The 23,138-nt window shown below is 41.9% G+C and overlaps 4 protein-coding genes across 4 annotated transcripts; 3 read left to right on the forward strand and 1 right to left on the reverse strand.

The window, feature by feature from the left end:
- Nucleotides 1–109: 109 nt before the first annotated feature.
- agk (acylglycerol kinase) lies at nt 110–5,570 on the forward strand. Its single transcript, XM_069705324.1, has 14 exons — nt 110–370; nt 470–509; nt 628–707; nt 811–886; nt 997–1,122; nt 1,244–1,338; nt 1,500–1,569; nt 1,964–2,043; nt 2,134–2,191; nt 2,651–2,798; nt 3,507–3,604; nt 3,727–3,797; nt 3,893–3,977; nt 4,137–5,570. The coding sequence occupies exons 1-14, from the start codon at nt 261–263 to the stop codon at nt 4,269–4,271; spliced, it is 1,272 nt and encodes a 423-aa protein (XP_069561425.1). The 5' UTR covers nt 110–260; the 3' UTR covers nt 4,272–5,570.
- A 1,181-nt stretch (nt 5,571–6,751) lies between these two features.
- On the reverse strand, nt 6,752–14,214 carry dennd11 (DENN domain containing 11). Its single transcript, XM_069705323.1, has 9 exons — nt 13,571–14,214; nt 12,820–12,919; nt 12,548–12,706; nt 10,645–10,798; nt 10,408–10,546; nt 10,118–10,249; nt 9,878–10,028; nt 9,091–9,159; nt 6,752–8,926 (listed from the first exon to the last, which is right to left on the reverse strand). Exons 1-9 carry the CDS (start codon nt 14,004–14,006, stop codon nt 8,731–8,733), a joined length of 1,536 nt encoding a protein of 511 aa, XP_069561424.1. The 5' UTR covers nt 14,007–14,214; the 3' UTR covers nt 6,752–8,730.
- Nucleotides 14,215–14,456: 242 nt separating this feature from the next.
- On the forward strand, nt 14,457–19,403 carry wee2 (WEE2 oocyte meiosis inhibiting kinase). The gene is made up of 11 exons (XM_069705386.1): nt 14,457–15,377; nt 15,538–15,755; nt 16,107–16,164; nt 16,538–16,707; nt 16,789–16,910; nt 17,035–17,181; nt 17,289–17,393; nt 17,477–17,562; nt 17,716–17,886; nt 18,052–18,200; nt 18,759–19,403. Exons 1-11 carry the CDS (start codon nt 15,108–15,110, stop codon nt 18,922–18,924), a joined length of 1,662 nt encoding a protein of 553 aa, XP_069561487.1. The 5' UTR covers nt 14,457–15,107; the 3' UTR covers nt 18,925–19,403.
- Nucleotides 19,404–20,320: 917 nt separating this feature from the next.
- Nucleotides 20,321–23,073, forward strand: bida (BH3 interacting domain death agonist). Its single transcript, XM_069705326.1, has 4 exons — nt 20,321–20,423; nt 21,041–21,288; nt 21,714–21,847; nt 22,523–23,073. Exons 2-4 carry the CDS (start codon nt 21,057–21,059, stop codon nt 22,718–22,720), a joined length of 564 nt encoding a protein of 187 aa, XP_069561427.1. The 5' UTR covers nt 20,321–20,423; nt 21,041–21,056; the 3' UTR covers nt 22,721–23,073.
- The last annotated feature ends 65 nt before the right edge of the window (nt 23,074–23,138 follow it).

Genomic DNA, 23,138 nt, shown 5'->3' on the forward strand with positions numbered 1-23,138 from the left:
GTATCTATCTTTAAAATATAATTTTCTGTCACACACACCTACGAATCAATACTCGTGACGCGCTGAAATTTTAATCCGCCACGTCATTTGGTTCCGCCTTGTTTTGGTCCGTAGTGTTTTGATGTTACACCAACATGTCCCACGCTAGTTTGTGACCGCTGTCATGGAAATTTGTCATTCGTGACTGTAAATCGTTGGCACTGCTATGAATATAAACACTACTTTAAAATAGAGGGTTCGGGGACGTTTTAAGCGGAATCATGGCTCGGGTTGTGAAAGTGTTCCGGACTCTTCGGAATCATTGGAAGAAGTCCACGTTTGCTGTGTGCGTCGCGTCCTACGGGAGCTACTGGCTGTATGGTAAACACTGGTGAGGAGCATTTCAGGTTATTTTCCCACAAAAATTAAAATAAAGTGTCGGTTTGTTGTTGTTTTTTTAATCTAAATTGTATGTCTCGTATCCTGTTAGTGACAATGTTCTGCGCAGAGAGGCTTGTCTACTGGCCAAGGTAAGGCATCACTTCATGTCCCTTATAGATTGTCACACAAAGACATCATGCAAGCTTTGATTGTACTCCTAATCATCATCATCATCATCATCATCATCATCCTAATCCTCTCTGTCAGGAATTTGGCCGTCAGCAGATAGCGCCACAGGAGCGGCTGAGGAAAGCTACTGTGATTTTAAACCCCGCAGCTTGTAATGGGTAAGAAGAACACACAAACTTCAAAAATATATCACTTGCCTGAACTTCAGACACCCGTTTTTCCTCAAAAATATTTCCAACTTCCTGTTTCAATGTTCTTCAGGAAAGCCAACAACCTGTTTGAAAAGAATGCTGTTCCTATTTTACACCTGGCTGGTGTGGAGATCACAATAGTCAAGGTACTTGTTTGCTCTCCCAACCTTGAAACGTATCATTGTCCAGTAGCGGCTCGATGGAGGTGTAACCGAGCATTTAATCGTGTGTGTGTATGTTATGCGTTCCTCTACAGACGGACTACGAAGGCCAGGCGAAAAAACTGCTGGAGCTCATGGAACAAACAGACATGTTGATCGTGGCTGGAGGGGATGGCACCTTGCAGGAAGTCGTCACAGGTTTACTGCGAAGGCCGGATCAGGTAGATTTAATACACTCTTAACTGTCGTGACGTTCATTAATTTGGTTTATTAATAGATGTCAAATTAGACTACAAGTACTTGAACCAAACCTTTCCTCCGATGGATGTTTTCGTACCACAGGACACCTTCAGCAATACGCCAATTGGATTTATTCCACTGGGATCCCACAACACCCTGAGTCCGAGTCTCCATCTCCTCACTGACAACAAGGTCAAGTAAGTAACTTGCAAACAGAATACTTCTGATCGAGATTTTATCATCGCACACTCTTGTGATAAACTGCTTTCATTCAAACATATATGGTATGACTTTTCTCATTTCTGTCAAATTTTTCCAAATTTCCTGATCTACTCTTTCCATTTCTTTAATTTTCCAGGGACATTACATCAGCGACGCTGTCCATTCTGAAGGGAGAAACTGTACCTCTGGATGTGCTACAAATCAAAGTGAGAAACTGCTTCTGTTTGTCGTCTGAAAGTCATAATAATTACACTTCGTACTTCTTATATCGGTGTTTTATTTTCATGTCAAATTAAGAGATCGTAATATTCTATAATCATAACAAATAGGAAAATAAGTTAATTTGACATTAAAGAGTCAAGTGTCTCGAGAGACGTCTCGAGTCCCGACTCAGTTACTGCAGAGGACACTATTACGAGACACAGCACAATACAGATCAGGTTAAAGAGGCGGTGACAACTTCATTAAACATAATCACCTATGTTTTGTGTCACCTTTCAGTCAGTACACTGATAAGGACACTTGTGGAAAATGTTTTTTTTTTTTTGTATAATGCAGTGATAAATCATGTATTTGCACTTTGTTTGTTTGTTATTGTAGGGAGAGAAAGATCAGCCAGTGTTCGCTCTGACGGGGCTGCGCTGGGGTGCCTTTAGAGACGTGGCTGCAACAGTCAGCAAGTAAGATCACTCAGACTGTAACTGCGAGGAAAACGGTTGTTATGTGAAATTCTGCCTATAAGTATGATGAAACATAATATTTCCCCGCAGATATTGGTACCTTGGACCACTGAAGACAAATGCAGCACATTGGTTCAGCACTCTGAGAGTAAGGCTCTTTTTTCTTCACTAAACATGATTAAGAATCCACAATATGTCAAACTGTTAACTGTGTGATCTTGGAAAGATATCAGCTACTGCAAGTGGGATTCCTTCCTCGTACAAAAAGAAAACAATCACAGTGGCTGGGGCTTTTTTTTTTTTCCTTTCGTAGACTGCAAGTCTTGAGTCACAACTTCACAAAGTGAAATAGATTTTTTTATAAGAATCCTGAGTCATTCTTACCAGCTGCTAAGCCAAAAAGAAAAGTGTGCGTTTCAGTGTAATACTAGTATCCTTAATGACCTGAAGTTCCCCATCCCGACAATCTACACTGTATATTTTTAAGGAGACTTGGTCAAGTAAAAAATGTTGAGTATCTAACCAGATCAAAAGATTATTTTATAATTCTGTGGCTGCTAATGTATTTTTTTTTTTTAATTATTATTCTTCCCTTACAATCTCTCAGGAGTGGCCTCTGGTCCGGGACGTCTCAGTATCCTACTTGGCCCCCAGCCTTCGGCCCCCCGACCTGCCACCTCAGAAGCCCACCAGGCCTAACCTGCTCTACCGCATCATCCGCAGACTGAAGAACTACTGGAGCCCACCAGTTGAAGGTGAGTGTATGAGATTGTGTTGCTGCTTGACTCTAAATATAAAAATGGACATAGTCTCTGTGTCTGGTAAGTGAAGCCAATGTGGAAGTGCCTTGCAGTACCACTAAGGGCCAAGCTGGCCTAAGGGCCACTAGTGGCTGCCCCCCCCCCCCCCCCAAAAAAAAAAAATCCTCTGTCTCCAATAGACTTCCTGTCAAAGAGCATCAACTTAGCTTCTGGTGCCATTTGCTGAATTCATTCCTGATCAGTGTTCTGCTGGTCCTTCTGAAAATAATTCCATCATTAATTAAATATTAGGCTTCAAAAAGTCGTATGTTTGGAGGCGTGCCTGGTGTGAAGTCAGGTTCCAACTGTAGGTGGGTGGGCGTATTCTCCTCATGTTTTCAATCAGATCCACCCCTCGTTCCTCTCTAGTCTGTCTAAATTTGGTCCGTTCTGGTTCAAATAAACAGACGAAAGGACAGACTGGAGGCTTCAAAACAGCAGTTCACAATCCAAAGGGTGACCTCACGGTGGGTCGACGTTTGATTGCAGCATAACAACACATTAATGATTGCATTTAATTATGTTTCTGGTGTGTGTGTGTGTGTGTGTGTGTGTGTGTGTGTGTGTGTGTGTGTGTGTGTGTGTGTGTGTGTGTGTGTGTGTGTGTGTGTGTGTGTGTGTGTGTGCGCGCGCGCGCGCGCGTCTGTTTGCGTGTTTGCTCAGAGCCTCCAAAAGTGGAAGAGCCAGAGAAATGGGAGGAGCAGCAGCTGTCAACGTTGGAGCTCTTTATTCAAACACACAACAAAAACCCCGTGGAGAGGGTTAGTCCAAAAATGATCCTGTTTGTAAAACCCTCAAAATATCCTTTTAAATTCATGAAACTACGCCATTAAGCTCCATTTCTGATTTTTTTATCCTTTTTTTTTTCCATGTGAATTTGCAGCGGATTAATGACTCCCTGATGATCTGCGCAGAGCCCGACAACTTCACTGTGGGCGAGTTCATCACTGTCGGGTCAGTAGATGCAGGTTTTATTAGTCTGCTGCACACAGATGATACTACTGAGGCATCACATGTTTACACGGATTTAATCATTTTTTTCATTATAGAAGTAAGAAAAAAGAGGACCCAACTGTATTCACTAAAAACTCTACAAAACTGGAGGCCGGTGCTTGTCGGCTGCAGCTGCCAGAGGTCAGAAATCCTTCAAATGGTTTCATCTGATTCACTGTGTCACATCTGAGCAAATCGAAACCTATTTCAGGATTGTGTCAGTATCAGTCAGTCTGCTCTCTAAAGCTCAGTGTTTGAGTTTGTGTCCTGACATTTCACTCGGTGCCCCATTCTCCGCAGGGTGCCTCTGGCTTCTACAACATCGACAACGAGGAGTACGAGGCCATGCCCGTCGAGGTAAGCCTGTTGCCACGGAAACTACGCTTCTTCATGAGCGCTGAGCGCAGAGAGCAGCTCGTCTCGCAGATGCAGTGATGAGACAACACAGAACCAGAAAGAAGACGAGAACAGCAGGACGAAAACTGAGCTTGAGGGAAAGATAAGAGCGAAGGACCAGATGACATCAAGCCCAGAGTTTATTTTGAAAATTGATTTTTGCTTCGCCAGGCTTTTGAAATGATCATGAAGTGCTGATGGTTGGAGCGTCTCATTTACCACATAGGATATTCAGTTTGAGATATTTTAACCAATTACAAAGAGGATTACATTACAGGCTGTTATAGGACCAAGGCTGCTTCTTTAAGCCAGTCACCCACGTACAGATTGTCTTACAGAAGAATGCTATGTTTACTGAATGATTTATTATTGACATCACATTTGAACTTGGTGAATAAAAAAATGTCTGTCCAGTGCAACTGTTTTTTCCTACCATTATCATATTTCTTTATTAAGCAGGTGCCTGGTTTAGATGAGTACTGGGGAGGCAGTGAAGTTAAAGCCTGTTAGAAAACAGAGAAAATGAAAGGAAGCTCGTTCCACCTGTGCTGAGCTCTTTAGTCAGAGCAGAGAAGAGTCTGGAGAGGTCGAGAGTATGAGGACAAATGAACACAAGACGAATGTAAGGAAGCCTTTCTATTCTGAATGTTTTCTAGTAGCTTGATCCCAGAGAATTGGCACACTGCGTGGGGAGGCTGCGTCTGATCTGACAGATGGCGTAGGAGCAAATCTGCAGGATTAAGCTGGGGGCTGCATTGCAGGCTTCTGATCATATCTGGTTGTTTAGGAAAACACATTGGGATGCTCTGGGCATTGTGGGTTTGGTAGGGTATTTTATTATGTTTTGGAGAAACAATGTATTTGTTTACTCTATTTCATTTATTTTACAGCAGCTGGTTACTTTGTCTTTTATATTACCTATAAAAATCCACTCAATTCGAATTAAAAATTTGAATGTGATACTTTGTTTCAGATTAAAGGGATACTTCAAAAAAAATTATTTCACTAACATGTATTTGAAGAAAAAGAGAGAAAGAAAATACGGCAAAGGGTGAAACTCCAAAATTGATAAACATTTTACCCATAACTTCCCCCAATGCAACTGGAAAGCACTTTTGATTCGACTCTTCCCTCCCGTAATCATCACCTCCCCCCCAAAAAATGTAAATCAGCTCATCATCATCAACAACTTTGTGTAAAATGGTTAAGTTCCTATAGTAATAAAAGTTTCAATGAACTCCCAACTCGACCAACTACATCAGTAAAATGCTACTTCTACATCTAATGTCAGTTATAATAATTAAATAATAGAACATAATACCCCCAGCGGTCATTATGCTGTATGAGGAGTCATTTTGAAAGCAAAACTTTTACTCAACAACATATTTCTACGCATCCGTTTGGCATTTACTTAAGTACAGGGTGTGAATAATTTTTTTTTGCCATGTCCAGATCATCCTGTAAATTGTTTTACACAAAAAAGTGGAACAGAGGGAAGCGAGAGGTTCACATCAGGCAGATTGTTAAGGAAATGGAAAAAGGAAAATAGTTGTGCAGGGTTCGAGACCGAGGATTGAACAACACCTCAACAGTATCAGTGTTTTATTGTTTTACAATGGCAGTACAGTGAAACTGACAGTTGCTCATGCTATTGACTTCATGTGTAGATTACTGACATCTCTTACAGTGTTTGACATTAGTACAGGTGAATAGTCTTGATTTACATTACAATCAAGAAGAAGACGGTGACACCAGTTGGATGTGTTGCTGCATGTGTGCAATACTTCTGCTGTCCTTGACATTCAGTAGAGTGACACGCTGTACAAACAATTGGTTTAGCTAATGCTGGCACACATGTGTGAACGGTTCCACATAGAAGGCCTTTTATACAGTGATGTGTTTGGGTAGTGTACATTCCCTTTTTACGTTGGAACATACACCTGGAAAGCAAACGTTGTCAGAGGAAAGAAAAATAACCATCTACTGACAAGTAAAGAGACCAGGCAGAGTCAACAGGTTCCACTGGAGACATGAAGGTCATTCAGGAGTGCCAAAGACAATCTACTTCATCTTCCGGCTAATGACGTGGACGCACAGAGACAAGTCGCTCACTTAGCTGTAGTTAGTTTGAGAAGGTCACATTTTCTTAAGGCCCCATTTAAAAAAAATTAAGCTGAACTGACCGTTTCTTTCTACGAAGGAGTATTAGGGCCACAAAAACATTTGAGAATAAAGGCAAAATACAATTTCGAGACAAAAGTCAAAATTTATTATTTTTATTCTCAAAATTTTGACTTTACTCTCAAAGTATTCTTGAAACTTTGACTTTATTCTCAAAATTTTTACTTTATTCTAGAAATTTCCAATATTTCAAATTTATTCTCACAGTTTTGACTATTCTCAACAGCAAAATGAGAAGAAAATCCTCCCCTGACTTTTTTCTTTGATGTAATCCTAATACTCCGCCGTATCTTTTATTTATGACACTTCGTGTATGCTCTTTTTTTTTTTTCTTCTTCTTCTTTTTTAACCAACCCAGAAAACAACTTGGAGGCTCAAGTCAAGTTCAAATTACAAAACCACTCTTAAAATCAGCAGTTCTCCACCAAGGATTCAGCCCCACAACATAATTTTGGAGGTGACAATGACAAAAATTTACATTTATGGATGATATTTCAACCAGTGAGTTAAAAAAAGATGTTTAAAAAATACTTGGTGTTTTAGCTTGCATCAGGGAGGGGGGGGAGCACAAGAAGCAACTTGAAATTTATATAAGGCAAAGATCAGCCTCATGTGTTCCAACATGGAACAAATTATCATGATTGGCAACGTGATGGATGAACAAGGCGCTCTGCCAGCAGTGTTGAAAAGACACAGTTGGCTCATCTCTAAAGCTGGATTCACTCAATGGGACCGGGATGAAAAGGACGGAGAGAAACCCTCCGCTGGAACAGACGGGGTCCTTTCTGTGAATCTGCTCAGAGAGGAGGAGTTAAAGCTTCTGCTCAGGACATCAACAGATCTCCAAAAACACCACACACACACACAACGAGATATTTGTCAGACGAGCAGAGAAGATCTCTTTGAAGCTGATCAACAAGTAATCTACAAACAGGACAAGATGAGATATATTAGCTTCCAATGACGAAGAAAGCACTACAGTAGTTTGAGTTAACAAACAAAACAAAAACTTGTTGGCTCAGAATGTAAATCATAAACGCAGCATATAAAAAGTTAGTTAAGCATGACTGAGTGCATCAGGAAACAGTCCAGTGTCAGACATGGTGCAGCATTCATGATAAGATAGTGTTACAGGATCACATTCATTGAATAATTCCTCCACCGATTACGACAAATGAGAAGCAACAGCAACGTAAGACAGAAAAAAAGTTTCCAGAGCGCACTGATCACTTTAAATGTGATCAAACACAGAGAAACACGATCAGTTCGACTTTGTGTTGAAGGTGCATAAAGGTGAACAAAGTATTTATAACAGCTTTTTCCTTCTCATTCATGTTAATTAACTTTCACCAGTATAAAAAGAGGTTATTACACTTGACATATTACAGTTTTATCTCACCTCTCACTTTCAGTTGTGAAAGAAATAGTAAGAATGAAAAAAAAGTCTGGGAGGTTCCTTGAAGTAAAATTATACTTTTAACTCCTATTGCTTCCTTTTTTTTTTTTTTTTTTTTAAAGGCAAATAAAGTGGTCAAAAAGCTTTCATTTTACTTTTTCCAGATGTTTTACCAGAACAAGAAAACATCAGAGTACAGGATTACAGCAGTCTCTTGGATTTTACAGAAAAGATACTTGAAGCACAGTAATTCATTTCCAGGAGAATAACCTTTCCCCAAGTATAAATCCATCCTTCAGACAAACCAGAAGAGGACACCAAAGCTGCAGGATTGTGAACGTGTCAGTGACGACTGTGTTGTAGCGAGTGCAGTGGATAACCAATCCATCATCCTGCGGTGATGACTTTTTACATTTTCATCCAGTGTTTCAGTCTTGGCGGCTTAAGCCAGAAAGTCAAGCACACAGAAAAAACATTTTTCAGACAAAAACAGCGCTGAGTGAGCGACAGAAGATGTGAATGGCTATAAGGGCACGCAGCTACCGAGCTGGCAGGCAGGTGTTTATCAGCCACTGTGAACCAGTGCACCATGTTGAGTGTCCTAATCAGCCACAGTGGTTAGAAACAGTCTCCACAGGTCAGATGAGACACACACACAGGGGGAACAGACACCCAGGAGGGGACAGCAGACAACAGATGAGGTCCCAGGGTGGAGGCAGTGTCTTCAGTGTCTTTGTGTGCATGTGCGTGCGTGTGTGCATGTGCGTGTATGTGTGTGTGTGTGTGTGTGTGTGTGTGTGTGTGTGTGTGTGTGTGTGTGTGTGTGTGTGTGTGTGTGTGTGCGTGTGTGTGTGTGTGTGTGGGGGCCTTAAAAGGCACAGCTAATCCAGTGGCATCCAAATTTGTCATGGTGAGGAGGGCTCAAGGGCAGCAGAGGTTGTCTATGACCAGCGTGACGTCGATGCCGTACACCTCCAGCAGGTCGACCAGGAAGGAGCGGTCACCCAGGGGATCCAGCCCCATGGCCCTCACGTGCTCAGTGGTGAGGGTGGGATCAGTGCTCCCTGCTATGTCGGACAGGGTCTGAAAGATCCGGTTATTCAGCTCCATGAAGAACCTAGAACAGGATTAAAGATCGCTGCATTAAAATAACTCCAGAAATCACATGACAGAATAAAACCCAGCAGCTGTGAAGGTAATATTTCACTGCTTAAATACACTGATTGTCGGAGTTCGACTCAAGTACATTGCCAGCTATGAATACACTTATCAAGGACTCACAGAATGAAAAGATCCTCTTCGTTTGATGTGCAGTCTTCACCCACCTCCTGAGAGTACAGCAGCAGTTGCCTGGGTGAAAAAAAAAAGTCATCATCCATCATTATGAAATCTGAAAAATAGAACTTTTGGCTTCTAATATTTCCAGAAAAGGAAAAAAAAAATGTAAAAAATTGTTTTTTAATGATGTCAGTGAATGCAGCAACTCATGCAAGAAAATCAGATAACATTTTCAAACTTTAACTGACCTAAAGTCAGATGTCAGTTTATTTCACAATAACAGCTTTACAATAAAAAGCTATTTTAACTGGAGCCCGGCTGATATATATTGTCCAGCTGATATTGGCCTTAACACAGATTTAATAGTATTGGCATATATATTGGCCAATATGAAACCTTTCTTTACAGAGCATAATGCAGGAAAAGATGCTTATGATAAAGTAGGAATTGTTATATTTGTGTTTTTTTATAATAGTCATTTATGAATATTAAATTGCCGGCGAAGTTTACAATTTCAGTGCACTAATGTCAGCGTGGAAAATAAACTAAAATATTCTGCGTCCATTACAAATCTTTGTTACAAGTATCAAGTGTTTGAACCACATTTAAGGGTCATTGCAAAAAAATGTGTCTCTATATGGTGTATATACAGTATATATATTTAGAAGAGTATCAGCCAATATATCAATATTAAACCTTCTTTTTTTTTTTTTTTTTGGAAGATCAGCAGTGGCTCCAGACAAGTATCTGTCGGGTGTAGTTTTAGCAGTATTCAACAGGTGTATTTTACCTCTGTTCACTCAGTTTCCTGTACTTCTCCTTATCTGCTGCATTCAGTCTGAGCAGCGACTGCAAATGGCTTCTGTGAGTTTTCACATTCTGGTTATCGATGTAGACGTCGTACAGCTCCTTCTTCTCCTCAAAGATCTTCTCTGTGGTGCCTTCAAACGCATAAAAACATGTTCATATGATATACAAGAAACATTTCTATAGATTACGAATGAACCCTTCACAGTGAAGCTTCACTCACAGGCCACGTATGACATCTCCGTTTCCAGGGCAGGGATGTCGGCGATGTTGACGTAGAAGAAAGGCCGCAACTCGGGCACAGAGACTCCAATTCCAGGTAAAGAAACGTTGGCCAGGCAGCAACAGCAATAAACTGAGGGAACGCAGGAAAACACTGAATCAGATACGAATTACATTTGAACCTATTTGAATCAAAGTAATATGAAGACAGAATATGTGACACAACCACCACGTGACAGAAAGAGAAAAGCACAGGCTGAGAGTATGTGTAAGCATGTTGAAGCTGCTCACCCCTGTAGCACACCACACCCACAGGTGGAGGAGAGAAGATGAGGAGACGTTTCCGTAGCAACGCGAACTTCCACAGCACCATTATCTGCTCCCCGAAAAACTGGATGAACTGTGACATGCAGCCAGCCGGGTGAGTGATCTGCAGGGAGCAATGGGGGACAAAGGTGGTCATTTTTGTTCATGTTGTTTCACGCCACTCAAAACGGAGCATCATCAGTTGTATGGGTGCTCTCAGACCTTCATTTCTGGGTGCATGCAGCGGTTGATGGTGGTGACACTCCAGGTCGGACAGGCGGTGACCAGGCCGTTTCCTGCCGGGGGGAGAACGGCCTTCTTATCCTCGTAGAAGGCCTCCAGTGGAGAGTACTGACCCGGACACTGCAGCTGGTGTCTGCAAGGCGAGGACGGGCAGACGGGTGGTTAGCCGAGAGCCATGCAAGTCTTTTTACATTAATGACATCACGTGTCTTTTATTCAGTTTTCTGCATATTCATTGTCTGTTTACATTACTCTCTCGTGGAAACACAACACGCTCACGCAGAGCTCGCTTCTGAAATCATTCACTCCATCGCCGTCTGTCATACACGGTAAAGGGGAGTCCGTGTAGAGTTTGAGTTGTGCATTCAGTATCAGACAGTGCTTAAGTCATCCATAATGCCAGTTTCCGAACTGGGCTTGGTTAGTAAACAGTGTGGGAAAATTTGAGGTGAGTCGCGTTACATAAACGACACTATTCAGGCTGGTTTGACCACTTAAACCATTCAATCATAAGGCTGAACAGATCTCTTGCACCATTTTAGGTGTTGCAGCACAGTGACTCCATGGCCACGGCAACCACTCATCAAATAAAATGTATATTTTGAAGTGGAGATGTATGAGGTACTTATCCTTGTTCAGTGTCTTAGAGCTGTTCTGTAACCTCTCTGTTTGCCACAGCCTTTTATTAAATCAAAAACAAACAAATGTCTTACACTATTACTTTTTTAACCTTTGTAACTTTTACATTTGTATTTTGTATTTAACTTTTGAATTTCTATCTGTTATTTTTACATTTTGTCTTCGTGCTTTTTAAAGTGCTATACAAATAAAATGTACCTGCAGTAGATGGAGGTCTACATGTCCCCAGTTTAGAGAAACAGGCAGCTGTACTGGCTCAGAAGCTAAGCAATGTACCACTGTAGACGGGGCCAGCAATAAAATATATTTTAGCCACCTAAAAAAAAGTTAATATGGTTTGAAGTGTATGCTATATTTAGAATATTTGTTTTACCTCTTTAGCTTCAGCCCTTTCCAACAGGGAACCCTGGGAATTATATCCATCAATGTTCTCTTCAGAGCCATTTTTTCCCTGCAGAACACAGTAATTGTTGGTCTACTGCTGCCTCGATCAGTTTGTTAGTGTTAATGTGTGACTGTGGTGTTTTAACACATTAGTTTAGACACAAATGTGTATAACAGCTGAATAAGGGCAAGGCAAAGCGGTGAAAGTATTCTAAACATAGCGTACACTTAAACTGACATTGATTTTTTTTTTTTTTTTTTTATGTGGCTAAAATACGCTTGTTGCTGACCCAACCCACAGCAGTGGATGATACAGTGATGATACAGCTGCCTGCTTCTCCAAATCAGGGACGTGCCGACCTCCATCTACTGACGGTAATAGACTGACCACGGATAAGAACGTCATACAACAAAACTTCAAAAAGTCCAAACTACCCCTTTAAGGCAGATCCACTTGTATCTGTAACCCCAAACCGTGGCTGTGTCATATATTTACATACAGCCGATAAGTTTGAGTCAGTGAGAGTCAAGATTTTTTTTTCTGAGAGGGCTGAAGCAGATGAGAGGAGAAAAGAGCCTGACAAGGTTTCTACCACTTTTGTGCTTTGACTTCATGTCAATGGGTTCTTGTGACAAAAGCTGCAACCGGGACTCTTGAGTTCATGTTTAATAGATGAGAACATTTTAAACAAGGATAGGCGGCAGGCACATAAAGAGAAAACCTGTGAAGATAGCTGGGTGAGAAAGAAATATTGTAAACAGAATATAAACTGGAAGAATGAGGAAAAGCACATTCTCAAAGGCCAAAAACAAAAACAAAAAAAAAAGCAACTCACGTGCCACACATAGCAGGCCTTACCTGACTTGGTTCTCTAGGAAGTGCATGTAACGGTACAGCAGGGTGTAGGAGGGAGACAGAATTCCCACGGACTTCATCCTTGCTCCTCGCTCCAGCTCACTCTCCACAGGCATGTTAGCGAAACAGGCCAGCCCGAAGTAACAGCCCTTACGAAAATATCTAGCCGGAGGGGAAAGCAAAGAGCAGGAGTAAACACAGGGCGGCAGATTTCTGACACGGATTGAACAGACACACAGTAAGAAGAGGCGGATTCAACTCGTGGGAGTACCTACATAAAGTCATTGGTGATCCGATGGGAGCCGCTGGCGATCGACTTGAATTCAACACCATCTAGGTTGATGTCGTGAGGCAGGCACCACTCTATCATGTTCCCTACCATTCACACACACACACACACACACACACACACACACACACACACACACACACACACACACACACACACACACACAAAACAAAACAAACCATGAAGTCACTTCCCACATTGTCTACTTTCATTCTGGCCACTTCCTCTCATTTTCTATGCTAGTCATGTGGAAGCAGGAGCTCAGGGACAGTAAGAAAGCACTGAGTCAGCTACTGTAACTACTTAAACACTGACCTCCTTCATTCACGAGACTGACATCTGGGCCTCGTTTCATGGCATGTTTTTTGACTGTACTGATGCAAATTCTATTTAATTTCATATTAAATCTAATTACATGGATTCCCCCTTTAGAGATAAACGGAGATTTCTGCCACTCAGTTCTTACAGGAGCTCTAGAGGATGTCAGCTTGCAAAAACAGGAAGACCTGTGAGTTAATTTCTTTAAGAGAGGTTGCCACACCTTACGCAATTGGGGTTATTTAATCATTGTGGACTGTAAAGGTGTTTAGGATTTTGACCCCACTCAATATAATAAATTAAAGGACATCAGATAAAGATAATAAGACATCACAGGGGTAATCATTTCAGTGGTTCTAGTCTTCAGATTTTTTTTTTTCAAACAATAAAAGGTAAAAGATCAGAAACTCTTTGCTTACCTGATCTCGTATCAAAGGTAACCACAAACACAGCCACGATCTGATCTTTTTCCTCCCACTGATCCCTCACGGAGAGGCCGGGGAAGAGGACGTTACGAGGTGTACCCAGCGACCCGGGGAGCTCTGTCCTCGGACGGCTCGGGCTTCCGTCCCCGCTGACAACAACAGCTGTTACGCTCCGTGTCGGGCTGCAGGTGATGGTGTTGGTCGTGGTGGCGGTGGCGGTGGAGGTGGTGACGGTGGTGGTGGTGCTGCCGCCGCCGCTCCGCCCAGTCCCCGCCGCAGTGCCCATCGGTGCGCGCCTCCCGGCAGGCTGCGAACTTTTCTCCGCCGTGGTGTCCTCCTCTCGAGGCGGTGGCTGGGCCGCCTGGTTCGGATCGCTCGGTGGGATCTCCTCCCAGTCCAGCAGCGGGGCTCGGTCCGACTGCTCCACCATGGTGCTGCTGCTGCTGCTGCTGATTCCGAAGACGCGGTCAAGAGAAGAGAAATAACGCAAAAGCTCCGATGTGCAGTTGTCTCGAGAGTTAAACGCGCAGCGGGAGCCGGATCATGTTTTCCTGCTGCTCGCCTCGCGGAGTTGTTTTCTATGTATTTGTAAGCGTGTCACATCCACCGACTGGCTGCTTTTCCTCCTCCCGTCTCACTGTTTTGATGACGTAGATGACTTCCGCCCACGTGTCTATATTACTATTTCATACAGTGACCTAATTTTGGCTCCGGGGTGTTTATTTTGCCCATAAAAACAACTTTTCAGTTTTACATTAAAAAAAAAAAAAATTACGCCTGTGCTTAATATGGACTGTAAAAGGAGTTCAGTCTAATACTTCATCTTATAAAGTATTTTTAGGTAACTTTATTTTACTTTAAATGTGAATTTTTTTTTGGTGATAATTCCACACTTAAATCAATAGATAATTATATTTTGTATAAGAATAAAGTTTGCTCATACAATTAACAGCGACTTTAAAGTGTGGTTTAAGGACAACTCAACCAATCAGAGAGCTAGATGTCTTAAACCGGTGTCTTAATTTACTTAAACAGGAAGTAATTTACATATGTGGCGCAAAATTCAAGCGTGGTGGTAGTGGTGTTGCAAAAGGCGAATTGTTCGTGAGTATACGTGACAAACATACTCTATTACCGCAAGTTAAATTACGGGCTAACAAACAATATGTAAAGCATCTTTTGAACTTCCGGTTGCGTCTAAAAAAAATAACATAAAAGCTGGGCTGGAGGGCTGTTTTTGAAGTGCCATACATTGCTGAAATAATGTCCTAAGAGATCATCTTATTTGGAAACCAATAAGAGTTATAGGAAGTCTTCTGACAGCTTTTAGGGTACTTTTAATCATGCTAAATATATCTCAGCCTCCCAGTTTAGTGATTTGCTCAGGAGACCTGTGGATCTCCATTATCTGCCTCATAATCTAACATATAACATCAATACAAACTTTAAAACGGCGTAGCACCTGTGCTGTCATATGTAGGAATCGGCATATTGAAGGAAACCTTTCCCAAAAAAAATGTAGGCTCCAAGCATGGCAACATTGTTTGATGGGCTCAGCCAGCAGCTGGATTTCTCAAGCTGCAGCGAGGAGGGGAGCAGCAGTGACAACAACTCGGACGACTGCTCCTCCGGGAACCATACGCCAAGGTTCTGCAGTCCGAGGTCTGCTTGCAGGACGCCGACAGTTCAACACACCCCCATCCGAAGAAACACCGTGTCGTCCCCTCTGCTGTGCACGAGCCCCATTCCTTATGCTGCCTGGAGGAAGCTGAGGCTCTGTGACTCTCCCAGCACACCCAAGGTGGGGAATAATTTAGGGTTACTTGTCTGTTTTGGTGAGCCCCCTGTGATCTGGGATGATATGTAAAAGTGAGTTTCAAATGTCAAACCAGTTTTTACCTCATTTGGATGAGTTACATTTCTCTCTCTCTTTTTTTTTTCCTTTCCTCCCTTCCCTGTAGAGTTTGCTTTTGAAGTCGTCCCAGCCCTGCTCCAGCACTAAGATCTGTCGCCATCAGAGGGCTCTGCTTTTCAATTCAGCTGCTGCAAATGTTATCCAGGCACCTTCTGTCAATGTGAATCCTTTCACCCCCGACACGGTGTTCAGGAACAGCGAGCAGCGGTGGCAGAACAGTTGTAGGAATAATGATGATGACGATGAGGATGATTATGGGCGCAGGTGACTATGACTTCTTTTGATATCGTAGCTCTTTGAGGGGATCAGTGACAATCTTGGTGTTTTTCAGCATTTTTACCTAAAGTTGAGGATTTGATTTAATTCAGAGCATCTCAGATTGCTGAGAAATTACATTATACTGGTATTAGAGTCTTTGGTGTCATAATAACAGCTATTTTGGAACAACCATCAGATTCCCCACACAGTCCAGTGAGAGTTAAATTGGTTTTATAATGTGTTGGGAGATTAAAATAGTGTTAATTTTTGCCTGTTAGTACCCCCTCACACACAGACCTGACTTCTGTAGTTCTGTTCAGAGTGCATAAAGGGATAAATGCCCTTTCCATGTTTCAGGTTGAAACACAGCCTAACGTCATCTGAAGAGGATGATGAAGCTTTTCTCCCACCAAAGGTACAACTATTTTTATCAGTGCTTATGGTGATTGTAAGCCTCACGCTCAGATGCTGCTGATATGATTTCATCATCAGGCTTTGTCATCTTCAGCTGCCTCCTCACTTCTTGTTTTGTCCAAAAATGACATGCTGCCAGGCCTACTTCCGGGATTTCTCAAAGGAATATCCAGCAGGAAGGAAAAAAAAAAAAAAATCTTTGTGAAACACTTTCCTGGTGGAAGTATTACCATATTTGGTGGTGCATCAAAGAGAAAGCCCGGTTCTCCCTTTCGCTGTAATCAAACTTGAGACTGAGTTCTGTGACGTGTGCGCCTCCTTTTAGAGATGTCTTTTGGTTTTACCACAAGTCCCTCCATCTGTTTATCTGGCAGAGGCGAGCTGTCCAAGCCTTAATGCTATCACGCTACGAGAGTGAGTTCCTGGAGCTAGAGTGCATCGGTGTGGGCGAGTTTGGGGCAGTTTATAAGTGCGTGAAGAGGCTGGATGGTTGCTTGTACGCCATAAAACGCTCTCGCCGACCGCTGGCAGGCTCTGCCAATGAGTGAGTCAGCACAGATCACTCCACTTTTATTTTGGTGACCTTGATTGATCAGACTTATACGGTGCGTTGTGTCCTTCTCAGGCAGCTGGCCCTAAAGGAAGTGTATGCCCATGCTGTTCTGGGGCACCACCCACATGTTGTTCGCTATTATTCAGCGTGGGCAGAGGATGGCTACATGGTTATTCAGAATGAATACTGTGATGGTATGCCTCACATTATTTTCAAAATTACAATATAGAAAGACTTGAAATAAACAATACTTAATATCTTCAGACATTGAATAGTGTGGCTTGATACTGTCTTCCCGTGTGTGTGTGTGTGTTTCAGGTGGAAGTCTAAATGATGCCATTGTAAAGAAGGAGGTGCAGGGTGAGCCGTTTACAGAGGCTGAGTTGAAAGATCTGCTTCTACAAGTGTCTATGGGTCTAAAATACATCCACAGCTCAGGCCTTGTACACCTGGATATTAAACCGAGTACGTCTCTCTGACCACTTCACTTGCTTTGATATGCTTTCTTTGTATAGTTTAAACATTAATAATCTATTGTGTCTTGAAATGTTCCGTGTTCCAACCCTTGTTAGGTAATATATTCATTTGCCAGCGTCCCAGCACAAGTGCAGAGGTTGAGGGGGAGAGTGAGGAGGACGACGACGGAGGCAACACAGCCAGAGTCATTTACAAAATTGGTATCACTTTTAACGTTGGATAAACTGCTACATTATTAAATATGTTTATTTTTCATCTATTCTCTGATTTTTGTTTTCCCCAGGTGATTTGGGTCATGTGACATCATTCAACAGTCCTCAAGTCGAGGAGGGGGACAGCCGCTTTCTGGCCAGTGAGGTCCTGCATGAGGTACGAATGTTGTGTAACCATTAGCAATGAAGGAAAAGTAGCTGGTTGCACCTGACTGCAGGCTTACGTGAAAACGTAAAACATAGATCCTTCTTGTTTTTGCATTGTTTCTGGTTTGGTTTCTCATGTCGGTTGTCTCTCTCTGCTCCCCAGAATTACAGCCACCTCCCCAAGGCAGACACATTTGCTCTGGGGCTCACAGTGCTGCTGGCAGCCGGGGCTCCTCCTCTACCTCAAAATGGAGATCAGTGGCACAGTCTGAGAAGGGGGCAACTCCCTGAACTGCCACTGGAGCTCTTACCTCCCTTCAGAGGTTTACTTCAGGTGATCCTATCACTGGGTTGATGTTTCTGTTTTAATATCTAATTTAACATAGCACAATAAATTAGAGTTTAAGCTGCCACCTGTAAAAGTAGCAATTTTTTAATTTTATTTAACTGGCAAATCTTGCTGCATTTTTTTTTTTCTTTCTTTCTTTCTCTTTGTCAGTCTTTGCTGGATCCAGACCCGACGAAGCGGCCATCTGCCAGGGAGCTGTGCAAACACACGGTGTTGAGGGAAAAGAGGACGGAGAGGCTGGCAGCTCAGCTACGTAGAGAGCTCAATGTAGAGAAATTCAGGACAGCCATGCTGGAAAAGTAAGAGGGAGAAAGATTGAGGATAACTTAACCTGTATCCTCAGTTTTGGGTTTCACATTACAAACGCCTAATGTTTAGTCCAATATTAGGGTTCGACTCCCAGAATGAGCTTCAGTGTTTTTGTACAGGTTATTGAAAATGTTGATTGTAAGAGACCTATCTTTTTTTGTATTAAGATAATTTTGTAAAAACCCTAACCCTACATGAAGTACAAAAGTAATTATGACGTACAGCACTCAAGCATCTCTCATGACAAATATGATAGTGGGGGTCAGAGAAGTATGAACCCCAGAGATGAGCTTCATTTATACTGAAAAGTGTAATTGCAAAGTGTAAGGGAATTTATGTCTGAGGCTCTATTAATAAATTGCATTACAAAACATGACCAGCAGGTGGAGCAGTTTCATATTTCATTGTAAACAACCCAATGGCAACAATGCTTGAACAGTCTCTCCTGTGCTGTTTATCTGATTTAGCCATAAGAAATTCATCTTGGCATCTTAATACTGAGTGAATTAAATGTAAATTAATTCACATTTTAATTTTCCTCTCCGCAGAGAGCTCCAGGAGGCTCGTCAGGCAGCTTCGTCACCAAAGCAGAACCTCTTTCCAGGGCTGAAACAGCCTACCAAGATGGGGTCTCTACCCAGAACAGGGAGGAGGCTTGTGGGCAGAAAGACGGCACGATCCATGAGCTACGATTGCCCGGCGTACGTAGTCTGATGAGTCGACGTGAATGCGCCTCCTTCTGCAACAAGGTTGTTGGAAAAATACAGGATGAGGCTGTTTAATAGGAATTCTTATGCAGGAATGGTACCAGAAATGACAGTGTGGACAGTCTTGTTTGGTTCATCTGACTGGACTGGTATAAGAGTGGAGAGCTTTGGACAGCGCTGCTTTTTAAAGGACTAATTTGACAGTGATCATTTTAACATCTTGTAACTGCTAATCTGCTTCACTGGTATTATTTTATTTTTTTTTAAACTGTAAATAAACATTTTATCAAATATATTTCTCTCTTTTTAGCTTTCTAATTTGCATGCAAGTCTTGTGTTTTTAACTTGCCCTGGTGTTACCCTAATAAAGAACAGGGACTTTCCAGAGGAGTGTTGCTCTTATCTGGAACTGCAGTCAACTGTATGAGTTACTTTGGAAGTATGTACATGTTTTTTGCCTTGCCGGTCACATTTGAAAATACTTTTTGTGAAATACAATACTTGTTAACACAATACTTTTGTATTCGAATTAAATTCTTCCAGCAGTAATTTTGACATTTTACAACAGGTTGAATACACATGTAGAGGAATTAGTTGGTAGGACTCCTATGTTGAAAGAAAAACATGAAAACGGACTGGAATTTCTCTTTTAAATGCATATTTACAAGCCTCAATGTTTCTGGGAGAATGTCCTTCGGAGCTTTCTGGTGTCACAGACAAAAACTCTTATGAACAAGGGTTCACAGACATAAAGATAAAGCTCTCCAAGAAAAGAACATATAACTACTGTAAAACATAGAGGGGTCTCGGTTTTGTTTTACGGCTGCTTTATGTTGCATTTTCTGCTGTAGGTTGTGCTATTTTTTAACAACTTCATGTAATGTTTAGTTTAATCTAAAGTATAACACCCTATTCTATCAAATCTGAGGTCTTGTTTGTACTGTTTCAGTTCTGTTAGAAGCTGACTCCAGAGGTTTTTTTTTTATTTGTTAATTAGCTTAACAACTTGGAGAAAATTGTTGCCCCACAAATGAATCCTTCATTTTATCAGAATTTTTTTTTAAATTGAAAATTACCAAATTTAGAGAGGCATGGTTTTTACCGGACACAAGGTTGTAACTTAAGCTGTCAGATGAGTGTAGTGGAGTAGAAAGGACAATGTTTGCCTTAAAGTGTAGTCGAGAGTGTGTTTATAAATTTGAGCAAATGTACCGAGTTACATTCTACTGCTGCTGCATTGGTATTATTATTATTATTTTACTTTCGTAAAGGCATCTGAATACTTCTTCCACCACTGAATTCCACTTGTTCCGACGGTACGTGAAGGCATCACGACGGGTTCAAGTCCAGCCTACCGGTGACGCAATCAGTCGAATTGTGCTCGTGCTCAGACCGCAGTTAGCCACCGCAAAAGCTAAGTCGTCGGTCACTTCGTGGCGCATCGCTCACTTTACTTTTTTTTTTTTTTTAGTGTAAAAGTTAATGTAACCGACATCAGAGACTACCGTGAGTAAAACTAGGCACCGCTTCGAAATTTAATTTTGCAGTTTTAATAGTTGGTTACTACTTTTACTTAACTTTAGCCACAACTATGATGCTCGAAAACTTGACTAATGTAGAAAATAGAGTTACCATTTAGTTTAACAATTTAAATTAAAAAAAAAACATTTTAACCGACAGTCAGCTGAAATAAATAACTAATGCTGTCGTTTAATTTAATAATTTTGGTTCACATGGTTCTTATAAGAATGTAATGTTTTGTGAGCCACGACGCTGAAGTCAGCTTCCGATTCGACACTAAAGCGGAAAGTTAGGCCAAACTTAAATTTGCATTAAGAGAATTATGTGGATCCGAGATGGATTCAATTAAAATCTAGTTCATGTGTTTAACACGATTTTTTACAGCAGGGAGAGCTGCAAAAAAAAAAAATTAACAAGCTCACGTAAGTTAAAAGTCCCGCTCCTGAGTGTCGAATGGGAAGCTAACTTCAGAGTAGTTAAATACTCAAAATTGGTGCCCTGGTTTATCATCTGGCAATGCTTGTTTTCAGAGAGTTTTCGAAACGGTTTAATCGCGATGTTAAGGGTACGTGACTAACTAATGTTGCTGTGTAAATTAAAAGGCCCGGAGTGATTATCATGGACGACTTGGAGCATCTGACGAGGGGGCCAGACGCAGCCCTGGTAGTTTTCTCCTTCCTTCAAGCGGACTGCAGAAACCAAAATTACAGGAAAGAGCTTCTCTCCCTGGGCAAGGACATCAACTACAAAGGTCCCTGGATCGATGGATACCTTGAAGCTGATGGTCACCTGCCCATCAGCCAAATGGCTCTATCTGACATCCAGCCCTCAGTCGAGCTGCAGTGGCCCAGTAAGTATCTGGGATCTGTACCCAGGATCATTTGTAACTGCACAGGTGACATTAGATAAATCGGTTTGGTACTAAGCGCCGCAAATCTTGGCCTCTGATCAGCGCCCCTTCACCGGTCTTACCAAGGCTGAACATTTCTAAACACACCCTGAGCAAGTGAGTCAAATATGTAGTTCTGCCACGGAGGAGTTATTGATACCGATAGAAAGTGAAAACAGGAAGTAACAGCTGTCAACCATTGCACCCACTTTGCATCGAGACCTTCCACGGTCCACAGAGTGTGTCAAATGAAAGTCCCGAATGTTAAGACATATCTTTGCCTGATATACGGCAGCATCATTTTTCTTCCTAATTGAATCCAGAACCTTAAACATGATGTCGATTTGAAATATACTGATGTTTTTGTCTATCCTGTTCTCCCGCAGGGGACCATGTAGAAGCAGCAACCATTCGGGAGGTTGCACTGGGGCTGAGAGAAATCGCAGCCAGGCTGGAAGACAGCATCGTGAGTCGGGCCACCCAAAACCTGGAGAGGAACATATTAGCCTCGCCCTATGAGGTGAGTCCGCTCTGCGCTCGGGAATGTCCACCGATGATCCTGCAAGTGGCACCTCAGTGGCAAAGTGTGTCACTCTGTGGACAGTTGAAAGACTCACTGTCAACCATGGCGGGACCAAATATCCTGTTGGTTTTCACGACTGATCGGCAGCCGCGTTTCTGTTTGAGAGCTGTTGGACAACTATGTTGTACTTTTTCTTTACTTCCGCCTAGACTTCCCGTCTAGACTTTTGTCTGTTTTAAAAAAAGAAAACCACCAACAACAACAATACGCTCTTTCGTAATCTGAGTGACGTTGAGTTATGTTAACATTATTGCATTAACGATGGTTTAAACATAATTGACCAAACGTAGTTTTTTCTTTTTAACAAATTGGCCACCAAAAAAATAAATTTAAAAAAAAAGGCTACTGCATGTTTTTTTTTTTGCATTTTTATTTACAAAACTTTGCACGATTAATGGGGGGAAAAGAAGGAAGGATTTAGTATACCAGTGCAAAATATAAAACGGACATGTGTATATATACAGAGGGAGATTAGCTTGATTAATACAGCCCCTAGTGCCACCATGCATGAAGTAGAGTCTCTACTTAACAGTCAAAGTCTTGAAGAGTTTCAACAACAACATTTTTGTCTTCCAGCACTGACTGATCTTTGTGTTTATGTCTGCTTTCCAGCAGTGTAAGCGTCACCTCGCCGGAGAGGTGGAGAGGTTAATGAATCAGGGCGTGGGTCTGGAGCATCTTCCCCAGGAGCGAGTCATGGTGGTCCTCACCCTCACCCTGGTGAAGGGAGTGTGCGAGCAGGCCCCGCAGCTGCTGAGAACCCTGTTCGCCGCCGCGCTGGAGTACATCAGGCGTACAGGGACCAGGTGACTCTCCGAGCTGCAGACTCAGAGGAAAATAAAACAAACAAAACAAAAACAGTGAAAACGTGTGGTTGAAGATGGCTGAATATGAAAGTGAGAGGAGCTGTGTTTACGCAACAACAGTAGCAAACACTTAACCGTCATTTGAATTTACGATCCTATTTTTAAAACGGGAACACGGAGGTGACTTTGACACTTGATTTTTTACTGAATGTTGTTGCTTCAGTTTGCGCTTTGCTTGAAAGTGTATCTTTTAATTTTATATTGGAAAATGTCATTATTTTTGTAATGAATTATTTTGCTTTTGGCATTTCCATGTATTGTCATATTTTGTAACTTGAATACATGTTTTTATTTCTCAGGTTTTGAGTTTAATGAAGTCTTAAATACTTTAAAAAAGCATCGTATGTTTATAATATTAAATA

This window comes from Brachyistius frenatus, unplaced genomic scaffold (assembly GCF_029030835.1).
Source record: "Brachyistius frenatus isolate BFR_SWC_R1_liver_20210118 unplaced genomic scaffold, ASM2903083v1 Contig_55, whole genome shotgun sequence".
NCBI classification, from domain to species: domain Eukaryota; kingdom Metazoa; phylum Chordata; class Actinopteri; family Embiotocidae; genus Brachyistius; species Brachyistius frenatus.

Excerpts from the sequence above, each read along its gene's own strand:
- agk (XM_069705324.1), top strand. The coding sequence starts at position 261 with ATGGCTCGGGTTGTGAAAGTGTTCCGGACTCTTCGGAATCATTGGAAG. Across the intron at positions 510-627 it reads AGGCTTGTCTACTGGCCAAG|GAATTTGGCCGTCAGCAGAT; the intron begins GTAAGGCATCAC and ends CCTCTCTGTCAG. Across the intron at positions 2,044-2,133 it reads GTGGCTGCAACAGTCAGCAA|ATATTGGTACCTTGGACCAC; the intron begins GTAAGATCACTC and ends ATTTCCCCGCAG.
- dennd11 (XM_069705323.1), bottom strand. The coding sequence starts at position 14,006 with ATGGTGGAGCAGTCGGACCGAGCCCCGCTGCTGGACTGGGAGGAGATC. Across the intron at positions 12,920-13,570 it reads TACCTTTGATACGAGATCAG|GGAACATGATAGAGTGGTGC; the intron begins GTAAGCAAAGAG and ends TGTGAATGGTAG. Across the intron at positions 10,029-10,117 it reads GGAGATGTCATACGTGGCCT|GCACCACAGAGAAGATCTTT; the intron begins GTGAGTGAAGCT and ends ATGCGTTTGAAG.
- wee2 (XM_069705386.1), top strand. The coding sequence starts at position 15,108 with ATGGCAACATTGTTTGATGGGCTCAGCCAGCAGCTGGATTTCTCAAGC. Across the intron at positions 17,182-17,288 it reads ACACCTGGATATTAAACCGA|GTAATATATTCATTTGCCAG; the intron begins GTACGTCTCTCT and ends AACCCTTGTTAG. Across the intron at positions 17,563-17,715 it reads CCAGTGAGGTCCTGCATGAG|AATTACAGCCACCTCCCCAA; the intron begins GTACGAATGTTG and ends TCTGCTCCCCAG.
- bida (XM_069705326.1), top strand. The coding sequence starts at position 21,057 with ATGGACGACTTGGAGCATCTGACGAGGGGGCCAGACGCAGCCCTGGTA. Across the intron at positions 21,289-21,713 it reads AGTCGAGCTGCAGTGGCCCA|GGGACCATGTAGAAGCAGCA; the intron begins GTAAGTATCTGG and ends GTTCTCCCGCAG. Across the intron at positions 21,848-22,522 it reads TATTAGCCTCGCCCTATGAG|CAGTGTAAGCGTCACCTCGC; the intron begins GTGAGTCCGCTC and ends TCTGCTTTCCAG.